Source organism: Pseudochaenichthys georgianus, unplaced genomic scaffold (assembly GCF_902827115.2).
Source record: "Pseudochaenichthys georgianus unplaced genomic scaffold, fPseGeo1.2 scaffold_564_arrow_ctg1, whole genome shotgun sequence".
NCBI lineage: Eukaryota > Metazoa > Chordata > Actinopteri > Perciformes > Channichthyidae > Pseudochaenichthys > Pseudochaenichthys georgianus.
Genome location: NW_027263125.1, coordinates 114319 through 141446, shown reverse-complemented (window position 1 = coordinate 141446; position 27128 = coordinate 114319). Strand labels below are relative to the sequence as shown.

At 42.6% G+C, this 27128-nt stretch overlaps 1 protein-coding gene across 1 annotated transcript in view; it reads right to left on the bottom strand.

The window, feature by feature from the left end:
- Positions 1 to 27128, bottom strand: part of LOC117443244 (unconventional myosin-IXb-like) — a gene marked incomplete at its 3' end in the record, with an annotated part of 63169 nt that overhangs the window by 15792 nt on the left and 20249 nt on the right. The window contains exons 2-4 of the mRNA XM_034079203.2: positions 14899 to 15118; positions 13826 to 14045; positions 12204 to 12710 (exon numbers count right to left, since the gene is read on the bottom strand). Coding sequence (XP_033935094.1) covers positions 12204 to 12710; positions 13826 to 14045; positions 14899 to 15056 — 885 coding nt within the window. The remainder of the gene's footprint in view (positions 1 to 12203; positions 12711 to 13825; positions 14046 to 14898; positions 15119 to 27128) is intronic.

Genomic DNA, 27128 nt, shown 5'->3' with positions numbered 1-27128 from the left:
GAAGTACTCAGATCTTGTACTTGAGTAAAAGTAGAAGTACTCAGATCTTGTACTTGAGTCAAAGTAGAAGTACTCAGATCTTGTACTTGAGTCAAAGTAGAAGTACTCAGATCTTGTACTTGAGTCAAAGTAGAAGTACCAGAGTGTAGGAATACTCTGTTACAGTAAAAGTCCTGCATTCAAAATGTTCCTCAAGTGAAAGTAGAAAAGTATTCTCATCAAAATATAGTGAAAGTAGCGACAGTAAAAGTAGTCGTTGTGCAGATTGGTCCATTTCAGAATAATATATATGATATGTTTTATAATGATTGATCATGAAAGTGTTCTCAAAGCTGGTGAAGGTGCAGCTAGTCTGAATGGCTTTGTAGACTGCAGGGTAGCTGGTGGATTTACTCCAGGTGGAACTAAAGTCTGATTCAACACTTGATTAGATTTCACATCATTCATCCACATCTGTGAAGTAACTAAAGGGATTAGTAAATTAGGTATAAGTCCCTCTAAAAGTGTACTTAAGTGTACAGTACTTGAGTAAATCTCCTTTACACCACTGCACCTATATGATGTTCTTCACACCCTAGTTGATATGGCTACATGATGATTGGTAGCTGTGACATTAAGGCAAACACATGTGGTATAAAGGGACATTATAATCAGTCTGTTGTGCTGAATGTGAGAAACGCTTTGGTGAGATCACATGATGTTGGCAGGGATTGAATGTAACCGCGTCTCTACACAGTTCCTCCTCTATCCTTGGCCTTTCTTCAAGCCATCACGATACATCCCAGCAGCTCGACTTAAGCCCTCGAGCTTAACTTAACTTAAGTTCCAACAAAGAATTGATACTGTGTCGAACAGTACAGCATCAACAGTGCTCGGAGGTGCTACTTTATAACTTGGCTGCATCAAGGTCGAATGAAAAAGTTCTTGTTTGGATCATAATGATGTAGCATTGCTTCTTGGAAATAACCGGCAGTTCATTTGTTTTGTGAAGATGAGCTCAAAGACACTTAGCATCGCTAATTATGTAAGGAATACAGCTGACAATTGAAGAAAGGGTTTTAAATATGTGGTTGTTATCGTGTCACAATTCCGGAAATTGGGATTTTGTGGCTTATTTTGTTATTCAGTAGATAATGGTAAATTCAACATGATTTTTGATTGGACTAAACAATAAGGCTGATGTCACTTTATTATTGTCAATACTTTGTTATATATTAATTCATATTCATTGAATTTATCCACAACAATGTTGATACTCTGATACTCGAACTCCTCTGACTAACATTTGGAATTACAGGTTCGTAAAAGTGAATATGTTCTGGTGTCTTAAAGGTGGGGTAGGTAATTCACTCAGAAACACTTCTTATATTCCATAGAATGCTCTTAACGTCCGATAGCAATGAATACATTAAATGCTTTGACAATAAATACATACAAAAATGTCATCTGTGGAAGCCGTGGCGCTGTAAAAGCACAACCAATCATCTGAGCGGGCCCGGCTAAAGTAACTGGATGGCCTACCTGCCTGTCAGCCTTCCATCGGGGCACACACTGATCTCGTGCCCTCATTGGTCATGTGTGCGTTCGTGTGTGTTGGGAGGAGGGGCTCTGTGAGGAAGTCTGAAGGAAGGGGCAGATTTCTTCCGGTTGTGTACTTTCAAAATTCTAGCGCACTCGAGCTGGTTTCTCCATTCTTACCTACCCCACCTTTAACTCCTTCTTTTACATCACATGTCACTTGTTAGACGCTTTATCCAAAGCGACTAACATACTCAATACTGTTGGACCAATCCCCACGGGAGCAGTTTGGGGTGAAGTGTCTCAGGGACACAACGACATGCTGACTGCAGTGGGGTTTGAACTGTGCTCCCCCTGACCAACGCACTAACCCACTAACCCTCCTCCGCCTTCTGACCGTAAACTCAATATATTTTTGTTTTTGACAGACATTTGACGATGTCATCGTGAGCGTGCGAAAAAAGACTGATCAACATTTAAAAAAAAAAAAATGTTCTTCTCAAATCCTAAACAAACTATTGGGCAGGAATTTCAAAGGTTTTTTGCTTGTGTCATGGCATGGGTTAACATCTGCCCAACGGTTATGTCGAAATGATTCGGTCGAGCCACTTTATAACGAGGTTAGGTGATGACGATGTCAGAGGTTAGAGGTTGGAACAGTTAGAATAAAGTGCTCTTGTACCAGTTCTCTCCTCTTGTGGTCTACTGTTTCACCAGATTGGAGTCATTTGCAGCAGCTCCACCCATGTCTCGATTGGTCCCACATCAAACCTACGCCTGTGGTGTGGTCAGAGCCCCATGAATAGACCCTGGAGGCCTGCTGCTGCATGTAAGCTGTGTTGGCCTGCAGAGAACAGCATATGCATCTCCTCAGTATCATTCAGAGCGCTATGATTACAGCAAAGCCTTTGTATACTGTACGAGTATGAAATGAAGGACACGTGTGCATGACGCGGCGACTCAGCCCCGGTAATGCCAGCTTTTCCCAGACTCGTACACAATGCCACCCCAGCCTGACCAAATACAGCGAGAGGAATAAAGAGGTGCAACCCATAACTAAGAGATAAGCAGACGGAACGGCCAGCTACTCCTCTGCACTTCCTGAACAACAATACAAGACTTTGGAGTGTCCCCGCCCCTCCAGGCCATGAGCGAACGGCACAGAGACGTTCTGCCGCTACCTCCTGTGTCGTAGCTGCTTCCTGTTAAAAAGGGTTCCGGAAGATAGGAGCTTCCTGTCTGAAGTTGTGAGACATAGTTGCATAAGGAGGCTGGAGACTTAGAGGAGGAGTAACACAGGAATATGTGACCAGGAGGCTTTAGTCAAAAAGGTTATTTGGCAGAGATGGTTTCGCCTCATAATGTATGAGCAAGAAACATTGGTGACATCCAGAAACTGATTTTTTATCACCTCAGAAATTGGTATAATTGCTTGTCAACGTTTATCTTTTGAGTGCCCTAAACGTTTGAGTCAAATTGAATCACAAACAATCTGTTTACGTGATAAAACAATACGATTAAATTAAAGCTTTAAGTGGCTGCTTGCTAAACCTTTTCAGGGCTTATTAAGTACCTCTTAGCCCCAATTACAACGTTTTCAACCTACCACATTTTAGCTTTCAAGCAAGTATGGATGGAGCTTCCTTTGGATTACAATATCTGGGCCACCTTATTAAAAAACAAACACTTCCTAAATCATACAATGGGACAAGAAAAACTTGATCCGCATTTCCCTGTGATTACAACATAACTAACACGTTGCCTGCAATGTGCACAGCTCTGGTTTTGACATGGAGAAAATAAATAAGCTTAAAGCCTGGCAAGAAAAAAACAGAGAAGCCAAAAAAAGCACCGTCACAGACGATCAACCGGTTCAGACCAGTTCAGAGGAGTTGAACTCATTCAGAGCTGGTGGAGCTGAGTTTGTTCAAAGTGCAGAAAGTATTAAGGACAAATGTCTCCGATACCTGCATTATTTTCAAGACAAAGGAGGGAAGTTCATAGAAAAAAAATTGAAAAGAAACTGGTACAAAGAACTAAAGTAGGACAGCGGTTTTCCGACACTCTCAGCAGCACACGGCCTTATAAACGATGACCTCATCCCATTAAAATGTGTGACATGGGCCTCAAGACCTCCACTATAGCTTCAGGATATCCACACACACACATTCACACACATGTTCCGCCACTGTAACCTGATCAGCGTCAACGACAGAAACAACAAATACAAATTAAACCCTTTGTCAAAATAAGCACTCCTTTATGTTGGTGTGTGTATCTATAAATAGCATTCCTCACTCCACATAAAAAGGTGTTCTGTGGAGCTCGTCAGGAAGGAACCACAAGAGGTGGACTGTTTGTGTGCAGAGGAACAGCAGGGCACATTATTTCAGAGGAGCTTCGTCTCTAACTTGTGTTGCATGCTAGCCATCTTTTGAGCGAGCTGCTAAGACCCCATTTACACGGGAACGTTTACGCGCCAAATTCGTTTTCAAAAAAGCCTTCCGTTCACACGCATTCGGCTCATTTAACGTGTCCGTTCACATGAGACCACTCGAAACGCTGTAGTACATATGCCGGGCCTGTAAGTGGCGCTGTACTTCTTCCACAAAATACACCAAAAGCAGCGAAGAAGACCCCCGAGCATGGTTGCCATGGTTGCTCTTCTGTTTATTCTCCACGGTGGATTTAGCAACATGTAGTTCATGTAGTTCTCCATGTCCACTTGTTGCTGATGGTTGTGGTAGAGGAGCTGTAGATGTTGCACTAACATCTGTAGCATGGTCCGGAGCAGACAGTAGCTACTGACACTATGCTACAGCAGTGAGCAGCAGAGGTGGGGAGAGGCGGGGCTATGGCTTCATTGTTATCAGGAAATGATCGTATAGGGCGTACACACGGAGCCGTTTGCCCCCCCCAGATCTATCCACCTTGGGACTAGGGTTGCCAGAAACTGACCATAATCAAAATCGATTATTCGGCAGCCCTGGCGAATAATAATCGATTATTCGACCGACCCCGAATAATCGCTGGCATCCCTACTTGGGACCCGTTATTGTTTGCGGGGTCCGTTTCCGCGTTTCCGTTACGGCCTCGTGTGAACGAACGGGCTAAACAAAAGAGAAAAGTTGCGGATACAACCGTTTGCGTTATCGTGTAAACACCGCCTAAATCTGGCAGCAGTTGTCAAAACAGAATCGTTTTACATAAACTACATTTCTTAGCATGTAATTGTAGGGAAATACGGCAACTGCTGCTTTGACGATTCTGGGGGGCGAGATGCAAAAGCACGGCCAGAGGGGAAATGTACATCTGTGCAACGGCCAAGATGACTGACCGACTCGACAAAGATGGAATCAAACCTCGACTTCCTCCCACCGACGAAACCAGAAAGGACTCGTCTCTCTCTGTCTGCACCAGCAAACACAGCTCTGGACGGGGCTGACACGCAGTGCATTCTGGGAGTGATCGGTGGCAGTGTGTCTGCCAAAGGGACCAAAACTGTGCTGACGAAGGGGGAAAAATCTCTCAATCCCCCCCTTTCTCAATCAGCCGCCCAGAACCAAAGACTCTGACAGACTGACACGCATCAAGAGAGCAGCGCTGCATTTATTCAGAGGCATGAAGGCAGCAGCCAATCTGAGTGAAGTCCCCGGGTGTCCGGAGGCAGCAGTGATGGATGATGGATGCATACACCACATCTATAAGTGTGTATTCTTGACATTTACCCACAGCTCTTACCCTAGTAGGAGATTTACGTCCCTAAAAGAAGGCTAAACCGGAACACTCAATCCTACCAGCGTCCATTCAGCTTCTCAACTAACATATGTACTGAAGAGCTTAAATGTTGGCCATTGCGCAACAACACGATAAAGTGTATCGTATCAATAGCTCGGGGCCACGTCTCTGTTTAATTCTCTTCTGCTCCATTGTGTTGTGAGCTCCACTGAACCCACTTTCACAGATCAAGGAGTTTCACTTTTCAGCACCATTCGGGACGTAGAATAATAAACCACATTCCACATACAGCTTTTCTGGCTAAAGCTCTATTTGTAGCCACATTACTGCGAAATAAAACCTCTCACAGTTCTGTCGAGGAGATTTACTTCCAGATCAGGGCTGCGAGTAATTAGCCCCCCGCACCGAGGAGGACCATAAACTCAAGAGCTACGTCTCCTTCACATGTTGTTCAGATGATTGCGCGGAGATATGGGGCTTCCCGGTGCGATATCTACTCGGCACCCTCAGGCAGAGCTTCACTTGATGTTGTTTTCACCTCCTGCCCATCTTTATACCTCAAATCAGTAACATGCATCCAGATTATATCGCTGACAGGAAGCACTCAAACATAACATGGCCGGGGGTCACACACTGGCCACCCAGGACAACACACACACCGTCACATGCACACCACATTATGGATGATGCAGCAGAGCAATGGAGTCTGAGCATGGGAGGGATTCGGATGGTGACATCAGAGTAATACCCCTGCTCGTGGTCCGACCGGAGGTAAATTCTTCCACATGTGAAAGTGGAGGAGACCCCGTTTCTCATTACAGGGATGTAAAGTAAACAATATGAAGTCAGCTCAGTTCTCTGCCACGTAGCTCTGCGATTAAACTAATAACTTACCTCTCATGATGCAGACTGTTTCTTCTGTTAAACAATGTAAGCGCTCACAGATGTCTGAGTTCGGTGCATGTGGGTCTTTTTGTCACCAAACACAGAGAGCTGTAGTTTGCAAAGAGCCCTGGATATTTAAGTGTCTGATTAAAAGATATCATCAGTGGCCTTAACTCGTGTTTATCTCGAGGAAAGAACCGTGTGACGGCCCTTTAACAGATGCAGCAAAAGCTATGAGGCTATTATAGGCTATATACACAAAGAAATGCATTATTTTACGTTTGCTTATTTTCAGCTTTTGTGGCCGTTATGTATGTTGATACTTAAAGGGGACCCTATCATGGCAAAATGCTCTTTTTTATGTATTTTATATATAAATACTATTTATAGAATATTTCGGGGGCCGATCGCTGGAATCAGTATCGGCCGATACCGATCGCCGATCCGATCGAGTGGGCGGGGCCTAAATGGAAGATTTAAACATCACTTTAAATCTTCCATTTAAAGTGATGTTTAAAACTCAGTTAATGGGGCTCATTCACTGGAGCTTCCACGAACAGCAATCAACTTAATTATTACATTCAAATGATGTACATTATTCAAGTTTACATTAACTTTGGAGAATAACACGGGAGAAATGAGCGGAAGGGCTCTCTTTTCCTCTCTCTCCCTCCTGACAGCAGTCAGTATTTCATGCAGCTCACTGATCCAGTAATGAATGACCCGACAGTGAAGAATAAATATATGTATAACTAGTTTAGCTTGTTCCAGAGGTAGATCAAATAGCTAAGTGTGTTAGGTCTGACTCTTGTGTGTTCCGCTCACCGGTCCGGCGGGCGGAGCTGCAGGATTTCTGCTTCACGTTGCATACCGCTATTTTACTGTCTTTTTCGGACACCTTAAAATACTGCCAGACCGGTGAAGCCATTTTGGCGAGCTTGTTTTTCCGCACACAGAGAAAAGTGTCATGTATTTTACGTCATGCGATCGGCTCTCGCGATCGGCATGTTTAGAGAGCACCGATCGATCGGTAGAGAGTGAGTATCGGCCGATCTCGATCGGTGACCGATCGATCGGAGCATCCCTAATAAATACGTGTCCCCGGTGTCGCGGAACTCACACAGCGTCAGAAAATAAAACCTTCTCTCTTTTCCTCCGTACCCAAATCTCTAAAAACGGGGCTACAACGGAGCTGATCCAGATGACGTCATATTGGAAATGTAGGCTGGCTTTACACCCACGGCCCAATCAGAAACGTTGCTATCGGAAACAATGCCCGACTGTTTTGGACGTAATATGGACGGTGTTTACATTAGCATCGCTAACACTCAGAGCTAACCTGTACTGGAGAGCATGTGTGTGAAGAAGCAGGAAGTAAAAAGGAACTCACCTTGTGGTATAACCGGCAAGAGAGAAAGCCTTTGAGCTCCAGACTGTTTCAGAGAGAGTCCTTGATAATCCATGATATGGCGTTTCATCACGGCAGCATTTAGTTTAGACGGTAGCTGCCGGGTTTTATTATTATCAATTATTTTTTAAAGCTTTATACTCAAATCAGCACTTTTGAAACAGGAAGTGAAATAGAGGGATATGAGGCATGGCTAGAATGGGTGATCTGTTTGGTATTTTGAGCAAAACACTTCATAGACATGTCTTTTATATATTTTAAGATCTGAGACCGATGCTATTGCCTACAAATAGCACGATAGGTGACCTTTGATATATCTTCATGCAAACTGTGTTATTGTGTCACTACAGCTTTACACGAAGAAGCCTTCCTTTAATGGTGACAGCCCAGACAGTATCTGTTTCTAATACACCGCTATTTAAGTCATCACTTCAAGGGTGACAAAAAAGAAAAACTGCTGACAGGAAACACAAATATGTAAGTGACTATGTTTTGATTGAGTTAATTGAATGTAAACGCATGAGAGAGGAAAGCTTTTGATGGTGTGTTTCATCTGACAGTCTGTTCCTCTGTGTCGCAGTCTGGCAGCTTCTCTCTGGAGACGACAACGAGAGGGAGACTCCCAGTCTGCTCATAAGTGCAGACGACTCAAACAGACGGCTGGTCAGTGAGTCTGTCCAGCGCCAGACATCAGAACTGTAACCGTAATTATCAACCAGATGGCAAACATCCAGCACTGCAGTTCTTATTTTACTAGTAGGCTGTCATTTTATTGGGTTTATTCTTTACCCAATATTAAAGGTCCCGTATTATACTGTTTTTCATCAATATATTACAGGTCTCAGATATATATGGGTACACGAGACAACACATCGTTATGACATCATAAAGTGGCCAAAATCTGATCAGCTCATTTTCAGACAGGTTTTTATAGAAATGGATCAAAAAGAGAGAGAATCTTTGTTCCTGAAACTTTCAGAGTCTCTTTCCACAGAGGGACACATGTTGATGTAGAAGAGACATGAAGAAGAGGGGACACATGTTGATGTAGAAGAGACATGAAGAAGAGGGGACACATGTTGATGTAGAAGAGACATGAAGAAGAGGGGACACATGTTGATGTAGAAGAGACATGAAGAAGTGGGGACACAAGTTGATGTAGAAGAGACGTGAAGAAGATGGGACACATGTTGATGTAGAAGAGACATGGAGAAGAGGGGACATAAGTTGATGTAGAAGAGACGTGAAGAAGATGGGACACATGTTGATGTAGAAGAGACATGGAGAAGAGGGGACACATGTTGATGTAGAAGAGACGTGAAGAAGATGGGACACATGTTGATGTAGAAGAGACATGGAGAAGAGGGGACACATGTTGATGTAGAAGAGACATGGAGAAGAGGGGACACATGTTGATGTAGAAGAGACATGAGGAAGAGGGGACACATGTTGATGTAGAAGAGACATGAAGAAGAGGGGACACATGTTGATGTAGAAGAGACATGAAGAAGAGGGGGACACATGTTGATGTAGAAGAGACATGAAGAGAGGGGACACATGTTGATGTAGAAGAGACATGGAGAAGAGGGGACACATGTTGATGTAGAAGAGACATGAAGAAGAGGGGACACATGTTGATGTAGAAGAGACATGAAGAAGAGGGGACACATGTTGATGTAGAAGAGACATGAAGAAGAGGGGACACAGTGTTGATGTAGAAGAGACATGAAGAAGAGGGGACACATGTTGATGTAGAAGAGACATGAAGAAGAGGGGACACATGTTGATGTAGAAGAGACATGAAGAAGAGGGGACACATGTTGATGTAGAAGAGACATGGAGAAGAGGGGACACATGTTGGATGTAGAAGAGACATGGAGAAGAGGGGACACGTGTTGATGTAGAAGAGACATGGAGAAGAGGGGACACATGTTGGATGTAGAAGAGACATGGAGAAGAGGGGACATAAAGCATGTATTGTTCCACATCGTACCATGGAATCCTTAGTGTTGGATGATTCTCTGATACATATTTCCAACAAGCTCTCACTGTAACAAAGCTTTGTGAAAGGGTTCGGCTGTGTGCTTCATATCGTCCTCTCACTGGTTGCCGAGGACAAGTCAGAACAAGGTTTTTATTTCTCAGAAAGCAGGAAGAGGTGCAGTCACCTGATCCAAACGGCAACAAAGAAATAAAAGCTTTGGTCAACCAAAACTCCAATAAAAGCTTGTTGTTCATTATCTAGAAGGTGAACACAAACCCCCATGATGTGACCCGGCAGAAAACAACATGATCTGAAATCTCAACTCTAAAAGTAGGTGTGTACATTTGAAAAAACAGCCATATGTTGTCTGGATTCCCACAGCTTTTGAAAGACAGGGGGGCGACCACATGACGGAGTTCATACAGCAACTTCCCATCCTCTTTTTCATTCTTCTTCCCGAGTAGTCTCTTTATGTTAAAGTCCTTCAAACGGCACACAGACGCACATATGCCTCAGCAGTTCAGCCCCCGCAGGAAGTGCAAAGGAGTTACAGCCTGAAAACACATTTCCTCCAAACTGCATGGGATATGATACTTTCACGAGGATGTTGTAACATTCAGATATATCTATATTGTTCCATAAAATAATCTCACAAAGTCCTAATTATATGACATCATGTTTATGTTGGATGCCATAGCAACATGGCGATGAGTCACTTTTGAGGATGTAATGTCATTGTTGAGCAAAGCATTTCACAGCTGAGTGAAGACAGTGCAGGACATACATGCGGTGATTGCTATAACAGACCGTTTGGGATGTGATTCCTATGAGACTGAGACGGACTGCGACAACACAATCTACAGTATCATTCATTCTTCCTTTTGTTGAGCCCTCACAGACGGACACGGGCCCTTTTTAACGACCTCATCTCTCATCTCTTCACACACATTGACCCCCAGAGCAGGTCACGAGGGCCTCTTTCACACCCTGATTTATTTAGACATTATTCAGAGGATCTGTATGCAAGAACTTCAACGAGACTTGAGATACAACGGTTTTTTGTTTATGTCCATTTGAGCCCATGCGTGAACAGATCCGCTGACCGTCAGGAGAATTGAACACAAATCAGTGGACATGTTGAAGACGTCTCGATTGCAGATGGCAACAAAAATGTGAGAGACAACGGGATTCGGGAACTTCTAAGAACCAACGGCAACGGAATCGCACAAATCCAAGGAACGCAAAGAGATTCGACCGCATTCACAAATAGCTACACGTCTACCGTTTATTCCACACCGTGTGCACACTGCCTTGTTTGTGCCAAAACCAACCTTCCATTAAGTAAGAAAGCTTCTTCTGACACGGACATCCTCCCGCTGTGTGCCACATGAACGTTAAAACCTCATTCTTGAGACATCATTACAACTTCAATCCCGTAGACATGCCTACGGGAGCCATTTGGGGGTTCGAATCTTCCCCAAGGACACTTTGACATGTCGCACAGTTGACTCCGAGTGAAGGATCAGCTCATTAACCCAATCAGAAATAGCCGCTCCATTATATAGAGTTTACATGAGGTCACAGCTAGGAGCCATTTCAATAGGGACTAAAAGCAAACATCAAGTGGTTGTCGGTCAAAGGTATCGCAGGAGATATATGCTACAGAAAGAACGTCCGTCCCACAGGTTAGTGTAGAATCTGTTTTATACAATCATGTGTTTTAAGCCATACTATTCATTTTGTTTACTGGAAGGAGGGCGATCTATTTCTACGACCAACAGTTGTCTACATTTGCATGTGAGGTATCAGCAGAAAAGGGTCATGGGACATGGGATTATTTAAAGACAGAGGGGACAGAACAAGCAGTACAATATTGTGTCAGGTCAGAGGTCAACTACGCATGCAGTTTTAGGCGTGTATAAGCTGTAAGATTCTCTTGGTCTATAGAGCATTACGCTGTTATACATGGAAAAGAGGGGACACATGTTGATGTAGAAGAGACATGAAGAAGAGGGGACACATGTTGATGTAGAAGAGACATGGAGAAGAGGGGACACATGTTGATGTAGAAGAGACATGGAAGAAGAGGGGACCATGTTGATGTAGAAGAGACATGAAGAAGAGGGGGACACGTGTTGATGTAGAAGAGGACATGAAGAAGAGGGGGACCAATGTTGATGTAGAAGAGACATGGAAGAAGAGGGGACACATGTTGATGTAGAAGAGACATGAAGAAGAGGGGACACATGTTGATGTAGAAGAGACATGAAGAAGAGGGGACACATGTTGATGTAGAAGAGACATGAAGAAGAGGGGACACATGTTGATGTAGAAGAGACATGAAGAAGAGGGGACACATGTTGATGTAGAAGAGACATGAAGAAGAGGGGACACATGCTGATGTAGAAGAGACATGAAGAAGAGGGGACACATGCTGATGTAGAAGAGACATGAAGAAGAGGGGACACGTGTTGATGTAGAAGAGACATGGAGAAGAGGGGACACATGTTGATGTAGAAGAGACATGAAGAAGAGGGGACACATGTTGATGTAGAAGAGACATGAAGAAGAGGGGACACGTGTTGATGTAGAAGAGACATGGAGAAGAGGGGACTAGGTGACCTTTAATGTTGCGAGTGTTACATCGGATCCACGACATTAGCATCTTACCTCCAGCACGGGTCCGGCTCCCAGGATGGTCCTCTCCACCCCGCTGGCGTACCCCTTCTGGCTGAGCGCGGTCAGACAGTGGATCAGGAAGTTGGTGCTCTGGGTCTTTCCGGAGCCGCTCTCCCCGGAGATGACGATGCACTGGTTCACTCTCTTCCTGAGCATGGCGTAGTAAGCCACGTCCGCGATGGCAAAGATGTGAGGCTCCAGTTTGCCCAGCTGGTGGTTCTCGTACATCTTGACGTACTTGGGGTTGTAGATGGGCAGGAACTTGAAGGGGTTGATGGCGATGAGGATGCTGCCTGCATAGGTGTAGATCTTCTTCTTGTGAAAGCGTGTGCGCAGGTTGGTTAATATGCTGTCCTCATTGAGGGCGGGGAGGTTGCACAGGTCTGCGAAGTCGTCCTGTGGAGGAGGAAGGAAGCCTCTGGCTGCGAGCTGCGCCTCCTGCTCCTTAGACACAGGAGGGAGGTGGACATAGTGGATGGTGCCATCATGGTTCCTCTCCTGGTTCAGGGAGGGAAACAGAAAGAGCTGAAATTAGCTTAGCCATTAACTGCTGAGACTGACACTCGATGTCTGAGAGAAATACAAATATTCTCTTTGTTACATTTTCAAAAATGTGTAAAAAAGTTAATTTCCCAACTATATGTATCTTGCAAGCCTAATTTAAATCTTATTTATCCAGTTGTATTCTCAGTCATTCCCAATGACATGCATTTTTGCTATCCACTTTAGTATTTAAAACACGTTGGAAAAAAATATATTTGTATGCAGACGTGTTTAATAAGTATGATATTAGTTAAAATGCATGTGTTTGGAAAGTAGCTAGAATACAACTGGATCATCGAAACTCGGATTATATTGAAAAGTGTGAGAAACCGATGTTTCGATATAGTTTTGCTGTTGTTAAACTTAACCCTCATTTACTTCAATTCTTTCAAATGTTCTCCATTTTTTGATTCTTTCTTTATTAGTGAGGTTTCGCCCGAAAAACAAAAGTTTCATTCGGGGTTCAAGGTAACATAGGGTGAGTTATTTATATACAAATGGTCCTTTTGTTTGTGAATATTCCTTTAAGCACAGTCTCAAAGAGCATTGTATTAAAAGGGATGAAATTATATTGGAAAATACTTTTAATGTAGCTAGGTTAACTGCTTTTTTGTGTGTAAAGAAAGTGTTATCTAGCTTGACTACCGTACTTTTCGGACTATAAGCCGCGACTTTTTTCCCCATTTTTTTGTACAGCTAACGGCCACTAGGGAACCTCCTAAATCTATGGATTTTACAGGTAAAATGAACCACCTTTAACTCTATGGGCTCTAGGACCGGTCCGCCACCTTTAAGCTGGAGGCCGGAAAAGAGTGAGACAGGTCGCGCGCCAAAGTAAAAGTGGAACCGAGAGACAGAACGAGAGCAAGACAGACGGACAATTTAGCTGCTGCGGCTTATATGCAGGTGCGCTTTATAGTCCGAAAAGTACGGTACTTGTTTTTGTTGCTCACTGAACATGGCTCCAGAGGAAGAGAAAGCAGAAGGAAGCGAAAAGCAAGTGTCAGACGGTGGGAGAATGCTTCTCAGTGTCCTAAGTTCATGATGTCGGTCTGCAAAGTGAACTCTACCTGTAGTAAGAAGTAGAATCCGAGGCTGCGGGGGTGCGTCTCCTGGGCTTTTCGGGGCCACAGCAGGAACCTCTGAGCGGGCAGGTCTCCGGCCTCCAGGACCCACTCCTCACCCCCACACTCCTTCACCTCCGCCAGCACATACAAGCGTCCGGGGTCCAGCCCGAGAGCCGCCGCAGCGTCCGAGATCACGGAGGCCGTTGTTGCATCTTTCTGAACTCTGAGGAAGAACAAATAAATAAATAACTTAGTTTGATCAGTGCTGGGTTACAGTAATTCTTCTTTTAAAGGTCCCCTATTATACTGTTTTTCATCAATACATCACAGGTCTCAGATATATACAGGACATGTCTCTGATTGGCTGAAAAACCAAACAGATCACTGCAGCATTACCCATAATCCCCTCTGTTTCCAAAGTGCTGATTCTCTGTCTGTTACTTTAGATGAAAATAAGGAGCCCCTCCCCACGCCCCTCTGAGAGACATTTGGTTACAAAGAACTCAAAGGTGCTCTAGAGGAGATTCATGTGATAGGGGGGGGGGGGGTTACCTTGGTTGCTGATTGGCTAATGGGTACACAAGACAACACATCGTTATGACATAAAAAGTCTTATCAGCTCATTTTCAGACAGGTTTTTATAGAAATGGATCAGGACAAAAAGAGACAGAATCTTTTTTCCTGAAACTTTCAGAGTCTCTTTCCTCAGAGGGGACACATGTTGATGTAGAAGAGACATGAAGAAGAGGGGACACATGTTGATGTAGAAGAGACATGGAGAAGAGGGGACACGTGTTGATGTAGAAGAGACATGAAGAAGAGGGGACACATGTTGATGTAGAAGAGACATGGAGAAGAGGGGACACGTGTTGATGTAGAAGAGACATGAAGAAGAGGGGACACATGTTGATGTAGAAGAGACATGAAGAAGAGGGGACACATGTTGATGTATTGAAGACATGAACAAGTGGATTTTGCATAATAGGTGACCTTTAAGACATAAATAAAAGCACAACAATAACTTCCAGATCGATCTACACAAATACCCAACCCTCTCCCTCCTGTGGCTGTCTCACCTGAGGTTGCAGCAGGTCAGGGTCTGAGCAGCGAGTCGGGGGTAGATCTGCAGGAGGTACGAGCGGTCCTCCAGGTCGATGGGGCTAGCTGGACCGCCGCCCCCCCCTCCTCCACCTGCGTTCGTTGCCATGGTGGCAGCGCCATCTCTGACACTCATCCTGGGCCAGGGGGAGTGGCCTCAGCATGCCGCGCCCAGCGCCTCCTCTCACCACGCAGCACCTGCAGACACACGGTCATTATCATCAGGGGTCATAGGTCACTTTGCTTCTATACATTCATACTGACCAGGGAGGCTGATCATTTTCCATTAGGGGTGTTACTTTGCTTAAATGTTTCACGTACAGTCTTTTTTTTACAATAAAATGTAAATAAAAGCAAAAATGCAAGAGCCAAAGTGCATAACAAATCAAATGAATTAGATTTTTTACTCAGAAATTATTTAAAAAGTATAGGAGATTAGGAAAAAGTAAAACAATATTTTATATAAAATCTGTACAAAAAAATACAAATATGTAAAATTCAACAAAAACTAAAATGCAATATATATATAAAATTACAAAAATATATTAAAGCAGTGGTTCTCAACTGGTGGGTCGCGACCCAAAAGTGGGTCGCGGACCCGTTTCGAGTGGGTCGCGGATGTGTGAGTTTTTTGGGGGGGAAAAGTCAAACATTTTGAAGGCCCGATTTTCTAACGCTGGGCATGCAGTCGGCGTTGGACTGGAAGTACCGGAGACCATAAACGGTTTTGAAAACTTCTGTCACGTAGTGATCATCTTCTCAATAAAATATCTTTGCTGATGTTTTTTCAGAATCAAGATTGTTGCCGGAAGTCCCCACGGAGAATAACTTTGCGGTAGAACTCTTCTTTATACATCCATGGCTACAACTTCAGATAGAAATCAACACATAATGAAATATGACCCCCGGTCTGATGACTGACAGGTCACAGAACAATGGGAGCTATCTACCCTTACCCACAATTTAAAGTAAGTCACACAGACTCTCTTCTCTTTACTCTTCTCGCAGCAAGATGTCAGAACAAAGTGAAAAACAAACAATGGCATAAAATATTATTAATATGTCGGGTAGTAATAGATTTATTTATTTTCTTCTCAGAGTACCAGAATGCATAGTTTATGTTGGGGGGAGAATCCCCCCAGACCCCCCTGCTGGGGTTGGGTTTTCAGCATGCGTGCCTTTTTATATAGTTCAGCTTTGATTCCATCATCTCACTAAACCTTTTTAAAAGCATACTTTAGTTCTGTGAAGGGATATAAGGGATATATGCACTGTACTTCACTTTCATTAATATTGTATGCTGAAAAGCGTATATATATATATGACAGCACGATTTTTTGTTGAATAGATTTGAGTGCTTCAAAATGGTGGGCCGCGATTTATTGACCAAGTAAAAAGTGGGTCCAGAGGCCTGACCAGTTGAGAACCCCTGTATTAAAGAATATGAAAGTGTAGGAATGTGCAAATACAGTGTGAAGAATAAACGATGTCTAACAGAGAAAATCTCAAAATGCATATGTTTACAACACCATTTTTTATTTTGGTTTATCAAACAGTAAACAAAGCTGAAGATGTATTTAATTCGTAGCATTATTATTCATTTAAAATGTTCTATAGATTTAGTGATAATATCTAGGGTTGCAAAGGGGCGGAACATTTCCAGTACATTTCCATGGGAAGTTAAGCTGGGGAATTTTGGAAATATTTCATATTGGAAACTTTCCAAGGGAATTTATGCGAACTGAGGGTAATGTAATCGAATTGTATCATAAATATAAACATTTTGTTTTGTCATAAGAAAACATCCATGCAAAATGATACAATTAAAAAACATGACATTTCAACAGATGTATTTGTAAGTAGAACAGAACAAGTTTTAATTATTTTATTGAACAATCATTTGTTTAATTGAAGAACAAAAACATGAATGTTGAGTTAAATATTACTCATCCCCCCAAAACCCACTCATTCAAAGATGTGCTTTGGGCTCAAGAGTGTGGTCCAGTCTTGTAGAAATCATCTGTACATGTGATGGAGGAATGCACAGTGCCTGTAGGGGGTGTGGTATCAATAGCCATGCAGTAAGCAGTTTGCTATGTGCATGTGATGGAGGAATGCACAGTGCCTGTAGGGGGTGTGGTCTCAATAGCCATGCGGTAAGCAGTGTGCTATGTGCATGTGAAGGAGGAATGCACAGTGCCTGTAGGGGGTGTGGTCTCAATAGCCATGCAGTAAGCAGTGTGCTATGTGCATGTGATGGAGGAATGCACAGTGCCTGTAGGGGGTGTGGTCTCAATAGCCATGCGGTAAGCAGTGTGCTATGTGCATGTGATGGAGGAATGCACAGTGCCTGTAGGGGGTGTGGTCTCAATAGCCATGCAGTAGGGCTGTATCCGAATATCCGAATATTCGTTCGTTGGAGTACTATTCGGGTTTCAATTTCATTATTAGTTTTTTTTTCTTTTCGTTTTTTTCCCTCGAATGTATTGAAATCTCCAATATCAACGTAGGAGCTTGTTCCTCTTCGGGGGGCGCTAACACTTAACCATAAACGCTATCGTTTACTTTCTCCGTCTTTATATGTAGATATTACTTTTTCTCCATTCATCTCCGTCACGTTGTTTCCAAAGCAACAACAACTTCCTGTCAACTGCACTAACTCTCCTTCAAAATAAAAGCATGTCCATACAAAATAGAAAGCCAAGCTAAATTACACTTAAGACATATACAACTGCAACGAAAGTAACAAACACAATGCAATATCCTTTTCAATTTCAAAGAACACAAATTGGGTTGTATACATTAACAAATAACTATAAAACAACAATACTGCAGAATAACAAAAAGAATGCCGTGAATAAACCGAAATACACGTGTCGAAGCGGTTCGCTGCTGATTACTACGCACCCCCCCCACCGCGCAGCCCGATAAATTGTTTTCGGGACAGCCCTACCATGCAGTAAGCAGTGTGCTATGTGCATGGGATTGAGGAATGGCATGGATATTCAAGTGTACTTGAATGGCATATGTTTTTTTTAGTCAAGATTATGCTAAAATATACTTTCCCCAACTATATTGAAGTTTCCTATGAAGAGCCGACCTTCAATCTAGAGAAATCCCAGTTTATTCCCATGGAAAGTTTCCATCTTTGAAAATTCCCGGAATTTTGCAACCCTAATAATATCATGAGTTCATTTGGACGTGATAACAGTGCAGTGAAAATGTGCAAATATAACAACCTTTTATTCATATGTTTAGCAAACTTGATAGGACAAAGGCCTCACAAATACTCTGTAGCTAATTAATAAGTTCTGTTTTTCATATTGGCATTACACCAGGCTAAAAGGAGGCTTCCTGAGGCAACAGCTAAAAACCCCTCAGTAGTTACAACATTTGGTATAAGAGAGGAGGGACTGACTGACAATGAGCTATTCTCTCCAACAAACACTCAGCACTAATGTAAAGCCAGAGGAAACACAGCGAGATAATGAAAGTGTTCTAATACAAACCTCTCTGAAGGTCTAAACAATGACTCATCGCAGCTTAGAGCAAATATTTTAAAATGCAAACAAAATAGTTGCTTTTCAAACAAAATCTCTGACCTCATGGGAAGCTCATCCTTTGGATTGGACAATCTGGACATAATTGAACTCTGCTAGAGATGTTTGTCTTATATTTGGCTAGATGCAAGAGGCACTACAAGAAAAATACATTTGATAGAATACACAGCTTGTAAATTATCACCAGAGTATTTGTGAAGGCCATCTAGTTGCCTTAACATCTCTCTTTGTAATCAGTGGTTCATCATAGAAATATGTTAAACTCTGTAGAGTACAGTGGGAAAAGAAACCAAATAAAGACAAGAATATTTCCACTGCTTAATGAAACACATGGGCCCGGGTACAGGGTTTACATTACTCTAAAAACACTGCTGTGCATTGTTATCACAACACTTGATAAATAACTTCACCACTGAGAGTTTACCGTATGCTGCAGATGCTGCGGAGAAACTGAATACTTCCGCTTGATGATAGCAACCAGGACACCAAAACAGAGAAAACTCTAACCACAAATGGTGTAATGAGCATGTGTGTTATTCACTCCCACAGACAGCAGGACTGTATGACGTTGATATTGGTGATAGGATAACGTGTTAAGCAATTTTTCACTACGACAACTTATCTCTCCATCCAAGGATAACACTCTGCCTAGCAAGGTTCCAACACTAAAGGACTTAGATCTCAGAGAACACTAACAGAGTAATAGGTTTATTTGTTCTTCACTACGGATATCTCTGATTTCCTGACCGAGGTGAAGCTGCATTCAATAATAGTAGGCTCTCATATGAACTAAACCACAATAAACTAAAGGGGGCACGACACACTTCCTGTTCTGGTGAATCACATGACAAGGTCCATGCTTACTGCAGTCGAAGAGTTCAAGCTCCAATTTTTAAAGGGGACCTATCATGCAAAATGCACTTTTGTACGTCTTTTATACATGAATATGTGTCCCCGGTGTGTCAGAGAACTCACCAAGTGTCAGAAAACACAACCCTCTCTCTTTTCCTCCATACCCAAATCTCTCAAAACAGGGCTTTAACGGCTCGGATACAGACTGATACAGATTTGAAATTGTTCTGACGTCAGAAACGGGGTGCTCCGCCTATATGGGCAACTCTCCACCTATCAGGGGAATGAGAGGTTGCGTGGCATGGTAACAGCATGGTAACAGCATGGTAACATGACGCTCGTGCCTCGCCCCCCTCCTTTGCAGGGGGGCGTGGTCAGCTGCAGCTCATTTGCCACAGAATCAGCCCTTGCAAAAACAGGGCTGGAATAGAGCAAATAGAGTGAAATGAGGCATGGCTAAAATGCATGATCTGTTTGGTATTTTGAAAAAAAGACTTCACAGACATGTTTTATATAGGTATGGCCCTACAATATATTATTGAAATATAGCATGATAGGTCGACTTTAAGGAGGTCTTTAAAGCAACTGCAACACTTTTTACAGCAAGAGTTTCTTTCAATCAGGGCTAAAAACGTTTCTGTTTTTGCTGAGATAAATCATCATTATACTTCTGAACCACTTGCAGGATCTATTAGGCGCTTTCACACCAAGTACTTTTCCCAGGAATAGTTCCCGGAACTTTTATTTCCCTGGAACCAGTGGCGGCGCTAGGGGGTGGCTACTTGGGCTCAAGCCCCGGATGTTTTCTGAAAAGCCCTGGATGTTTCACTGAAAAACTAATTTTTTTTTTTAAATGTCTCGTGAGTAATGTGCAGTACCGGAATCCACCAGAGAGGCAGCCGCTGCGGGACATTAGCCTGCGTACTGCGTAGCCTTCCCTGCCCTGAAGAAGAAGTGATCCTTCCTAGTGCCTGACAAGTTTTAAGCTAATAGCCCATAAAGTTATGGATATTAGAAAGTTATTTTCATCGAAGCAGGCGCCACAAGCTGCAGCAGCAGTGTCAGCAGCTGACAACAATGTCATCACCAGCAGTGAAGAAATGGATGATATTTCAGGTTTGTGAATCTAATGGTGATATCTGTGAGAGTGATGTAACGTTAATGTTATGAGTAACCACACTAAGTATACCCTTATATGTTAGTATTAGGGCTGTCAAGTTAACGCGTTAATAACACGCTGGTACGCTGGGCTAATGCGAGGAAATAAAATGGCGGCTTCACAAACACTTTTCAGAGTTTTACGAGGCGTGGTTTGCAATTCACCCAGCCAATCAGAAATTGGAACCTTTTTCTCCCCAGGAAAGTCCCTGCTCTCTAGCAGGCACTAACAAGGGGTGAAAAGGTTCCCGAAAAAAAAGATCTTTTTTGGTGTGAACGCAACATCCCAGGAACTATCGGAACTATTTCTGGGAAAAGTACTCCGGTGTGAAAGCGCCTTTTGTATTTCCAAAGTTCAATTTAAACTATCTTCTCTCTCTTTTATGAATAGTCTGGTTCTCCGTTTTACTTCTTTTGTGTGTTAATGCTTGTGTAGAGCACTTTAAATTAGATTAGTTTCATTGTTGACTAATCTGCATATTTTCTCCACTGATGTATTAGTTTATTGGTCATAAAAATTCATACAAATGGTGACTAATGCGAACAGTCACAAAGCCCAAGATGACAATCCTAAATGTCTTTTTCTAGATGCCTGTTCAAATTGAACTCCAATAACAGCCAGTGAGGCAGAAAGCATACAATCCAAACCATTAAAAAAAAAAAACTGATTTGCCGTTATGTTAAGAAGCTCCGCAGTTAGTTAGCATAGGTTAGCTAGCTCATAAATTCATGGATAACAGTAAAACTATCCTCAATGCTGTCTTAGTGAAATGGCTCAGGTTATTTTGACCAAAAGTCTGATTCATCTTTAGAGATAAAACCAACCACTTTAAGAGTCTTATCAAACACTATAATAGGCCCCTGTTGTCCACCTATAAGAGAGGAAAGAGGACCATTGGGTTCATCATAGGAGCAGCAAAAAGATTGTGGTTTTTCAACACCAAAATCTACTGTACAGCAGTCTGCGTCAGTACATACTGTAACCATGTGGGGCTAACACTACTCTGTCATTAGCTCTCAAATCATTGTACCATCACTTCTTTGTACAACTGCAAGTTAACTTCACTCCACGCCCAAATGACTGACAGTGTGGTCACTAACAGAATGACAGGACGACAGATTTACAGAAGGATGGCCGACATTACAGATTTGTTTAGTGGAAACTCTTTGAAGACGTGCAGAGATATTTCAGGTGTGAGTCAGAGCTGGACGACAGCCAGAAATCAAGGTTCCTGCAGAAAAATGAAATATATTAAAGTGTAAATAACAGAGACAGCAGCTGGGTAAAGTTTGGTCTAATGGTGGATCATGTAGCCTCAGTAATGTATTCTGTGCACACTGCCCCCCTTTGGGAAACAGGAACCTGGTTTAAATCACTGCCCTGCTTTGGTAACATGATCCCGGGTCGAGTCCTGAAAGCACCGAGCCCCACAGTTTATCACTTTAATCATCCGAGCAGAGACAGTTTATTTTCTCAAACTGAAAAATAAGAAACGTTAGAGTCTGAGATATGCCCGAAAAAGCAGGCTGAGGGAAAACCCTAACAGATGTTTGCACGCTTTACAAAATCATGATGTCCATTTTAATGTTTGTTTTCACAGAAACGTTCCAAAGACTGATAAAACCAAATGGAGTGATCCTGAATAATACACACAGCTTTCCTGTTATGTGAGCCTACATCATAAAATGGCTACTTAGAGGATTGCCTAATTTTTCAATCATGTGCAAACAAATGTGGTTGTGTAATGGTGTAAAGATAATGTTGGTCTTTCCTATACTGCTAAACCATCAGATGTTTTGTAGAGAGAAGCAAATCTCACAAATTTCACCAAACAGTTTCTATCTTTAGGAAAAATGAAAGAGGCCCTATTCTGCTTTTTGGGGTGTTCCCTTTCCTGTAGTGGTTTATAGATTTGTGTGCATGTAAATGGTCTGCAAAGGCTAAAATCCATGCGTTTCTTCCCCCCCCTGCCTGAAACGCCTCCATTGGACTCCTTTGTTTACTTCGGGAACATAATGGCATCACTATGAAACACTCGCACTCCTATTGGCTAGCGCTCCGACACCTTGTATGTGATAGGCTAAGGGGCGGGACATCTCCAAGCGGTTGACCAATCACACCCAATATCCTTCAGTCAAGTATTTATTTTACCGGCTGAAACAATGAATTGCCTTTGTGTGTCACACATCCATAAGTTACAGAAGATTTAATTGAGATAATAAGGTATTATGTCCATTTCAAACCTTTATTTATACAGATAAATCCCATTGAGATCATTGATCTCTTTTCCAAGGGAGACCTGCTCAAGTAGTTCCACATGAAACATAAAAACATAAATAGAACAACAAAACATCATCCAGCATCATTTACAAAATTATCCACATAAACGGGTACCAATAGCTTCCGATTGAGTAGCATCCAACCGAGCTTTAAAAACATTTAGTGGAACCAGATTGTTCAGTTTCCATTTAATTTGCAGACTGTTCCAAGACAGAGGAGCTGCGCATCTAAAAGCTGTCTTCCCTAAGACAGTCCTAGCAGTTGGCACATTTAATAAAACCACTGCATTCGATCTCAGGCAGGAGCCACTTACAATTCGCCGTGAGATCAGGGAGCAGATGTAAGATGGAAGTTTCCCTAACATGGCTTTGTATATAAACATGTACCAGTGACTGAGCCGCCGTACGGTTGAATAAAACCTTAAATAAACCAGAGCTAAATGGGAAGCAACATTATTCTAATATACTGATAAACAGTTAGTAAATGTAGGCCTAAATAAGACTTAATCTGAAAGTTATAAATGAAATATTTGACGCCAGACCAGGGCTGAGAGGGTGTCCACCCCGAGAGCGGGGGGGGTTGACGTCACATCGTGTCACGTGACTTGAATTTTTAATGGAGCCGTCCCTTATAGATACTATCTCGTTACGTATTAGTGATGGGAATTCCGGATCTTCTTAGTGAGCGTGCTCCACTAGCACCCCCAGTCAAGGCTCGCCGGCAGTACACTTTCCGTCACAGGAACACGCTTTGCTGGTGGCGAAAATAATCCCACCAGACTCCTTTGCCCCTCCAACAGAGGGATGTCCTCGTCCTTTTTCCTTTTCGTCATTTCAAGCGATAAAAACTGTCGATCTTCTCTCTAATTATTTATTTGTTTGGACGCCCTCGGCTCGAGTTCAGGGCGTTCCGAGCTGAATAAGAGCGTCGAATGACCGCAAGACGCCCCCCTGGCGGAAACGCTGCTTCACACTTATGTCTGGTATGGTAAACAGTGCTGTATGTTTTTATACTTCATAAATACTTTGGTTCAAACATTTACCAATCTTGTGGAAAGCCTCTTTACTCGCCCAAATCGAAAAAACTAAGCGTATCCGCAATTGCTGGGTGTTTACGTCAGACGCCGTGTTTTCTTCTTGTTTCTGTGATGCTTAAGGATTATCCATCTGTTTATCCTTGACATATTCATAAAAAAAGACTAATGTGAATGTGTTGTTTAACACATACACAGAGACAAAGATATCAAACAGATCGAATAGAGAACAGCAACAACAAAGACATCTTCACAGATCCCACTCTGGAATCATTTAGGAGAAAGGGAGGGAAATGGAGCAGCTCGAGAGTCATGAGCTTGTGTGTTTGCCAGCCGACTGACCACAGTCCCAAAGACATGCACGGCAGTAAAATGCCATGGCATGGAAAACTGTACAGACCACAAAAGACAGTTTCATCATTATCCCTGATCATGAGCCCCGTCTGGTTTAAATCTGTGACTTTAACTCCTGAGCTGCTCTCCAAAGAACATCTATAAAGTACAGTGTGTGTGTGTGTGTGTGTGTGTGTGTGTGTGTGTGTGTGTGTGTGTGTGTGTGTGTGTGTGTGTGTGTGTGTGTGTGTGTGTGTGTGTGTGTGTGTGTGTGTGTGAAAGTAGATTTCAGTTGGAGTGGATGAGCAGGGAGAGAAAAGCTAAGGGGAAAATGGGGTGAACACGGGGGAAAGAGAGGGAGGCAGAATGACAGACACAGAAAGTAAACATCTAAAAGTGAGACAGAAAGAGAGAGGTCCCAGGAGACAATCAAAGGAGACGGAGGCTTTGAGATCCTTCAGCTTCCTCCCTGAGATCCTCTGCTATGATACCCAGAATTCCTCAGATAAGACCCTCGGTTGTCTGCTTTGCGTTGGCTTAGCCTGGCGCTTTAGCTGCTTACAGAGGGCTGCGGGGGCAGGACTACGACTGAGGGTGGAGAGGGGGGGCATTAACAAGCAACAAGCTCCTTAAAAGCAGACCGTTTTTTTTAAGGCGGTACCACTGATCCCTATTGGACTCACTAACCCCATCCCACCTTAACCCCTCATTATCCAGTCGAGGAGAAAAGGCTTGCAGTAAATTAAATCTGTTGTAAATGTAGTAGTAATCAGCAGTGAACCGCTTCAACACATATATTTCGGTTTATTCACGGCATTCATTTAGTTATTCTACAGCAGAGGTCTTCAACTAAAATTCAACGAGGTCCAGTTAGAGAAAATCTCCCCATGCAAAGGTCCGGAACATCAAAATGTCTAAGTTGCTTCATGAATTAGTGTGATATATATTGAAGTGACCTGTAGCTTTATCAACGTCTGTATGTAATCAACAACTGACTGCCAATCAAATAAAGAAAGTACAATTCAAAAACAACAATATTTATTGTCAATTAACATTACTTAAATACTGTGGATATGTGTAATGTTTAAATATTGAAGTTAAAAGCATCAATCTGGTACACTTTGAGAGCAACATTGAGAGATCTATGGAGACATCTCTCAACACCCAGATGAAACAGAACTGTAGCATATTTTCCTTTTAGGATATTTTACAAATCACTCCCCTTTTAAACTCTATTCTTGTTATTTTTAACAGCTTTTTTTGTTGCTGTCATATAGTATTTTATACCTGTTTTTCATTTAGTCTCATTAATAACTATAATGATCATATCAAGGTGTGCCTTAACCTCACTGAGCTAAGGTTATTTGAGCCTCTCAGGAGAGAGCTCTCTTCCACCTGGTTGTAGAAAAGCTCTTTAAATTCGTTAGCATAGCTAGCTAACCAGATGCTAATAACAACAGATCGCTACTGTGCTTACAACTAAAGACACAGCCACGCAAACACTGCTGTATGTGTACGGCTCCTTATGGGAGCTCTGCTTATGGGTATTGCAATATTTTAAGGGCTGGAGCGGCGTTCCGGTGCTCAGCACTCCTTTCAGACGAGACATATACCACGTGAAGACACGTTACGCTCGTGTTGTGTTCATGAACCTGTCCGTGGCCAGGAAAAACAGGTACTCGCTTGTTTAATTATTTTTGCGGTCTAGATTTCTTCTTCTTTTTTGAAGTGAGAAGTTGTCCGTCTGTCGGACTGACTCCCTCCCCCCCACCCCCAAAACGAAAACTCTTCGGTTCTCCACGAATTACACAAGTCACCCAAATCAGCGTTAAAAAAGCGGGAGGCGCCGAAAAATCCCCTATTAATGTATTGATTATAGCTCCGGGTCCGTATATGTCGGCGTCTGGGTCCGGATCCGGACCGCGGTCCGCCTGTTGCCGACCCCTGTTCTACAGTATTGTTGTCTAATAGTTATTTGTTAATGTATACAACCCAATTTGTGATCTTTGAAATTGAAAAGGATATTGCGTTGTGTTTGTTACTTTCGTTGCAGTTGTATATGTCTTAAGTGTAATTTGGCTTGGCTTCCTATTTTCTATGGACATGCTTTTATTTTGAAGGAGAGTTAGCGCTGTTGACAGGAAGTTGTTGTTGCTTTGGAAACAACGTGACGGAGATTAACGGAGAAAAGTAATATCTACATATAAAGACGGAGAAAGTAAACGATAACGTTTATGGTTAAGTGTTAGCACCCCCCGAAGAGGAACAAGCTCTTACGTTGATATTGGAGTTTTCAATAAATTCAATTTGAAAAAAACGAATAACGAAATTGAAACCCGAATAGTACTCCAACGAACAAATATTCGGATATTCGGGTAGTGAAAATCAATAAAGAATGGCCGCTAAACAGAATAACTTTTCAAAATAACCTTATTGAAACATCAATGAGTACAATCAATTTAATAATCGATGTAACTAGGACAACTTATTGATATGTGTATTACTGTTAGATTTGTAGTAATAGACCACCCATGCTCATGTCTGGGTCCTCTGTCACAGGGGAACTAGTCACGAGGGGGTCAATGTTCACCGAGCCGTGCTGTAAACACTGAAGGTTACGGCCCATGTTACTGCCGTCATTCTGACCAGCACAATTCCAGAAAAAAGGCACACCATGAATAAAGTGTGTTCACGCATGTGCACAAGAAGAATGAAGAACAGTCACTGCCAAACTGGAAAAGAAATATGTAGCTTGAAGAAAGAAAAAAAAAACTCATTTTAACGTCATTATAGCCGAGGGCAAGGTGGAGTTAGTTGGCAGTAAGAGTGGGATTTTCTTGTTGACAGTCACAGGCAGGAGTGAAACAAGCCAACCAGGTCTTACTCACTTTCTCCAAACACCTTTACTCGACTTCAAACAGAGAAACGCTCCACTCAGAGAAGAAGAGGGAAGAGGAGGAGCTATCGTAAGTCAGTGCCAATTAGCAGAGA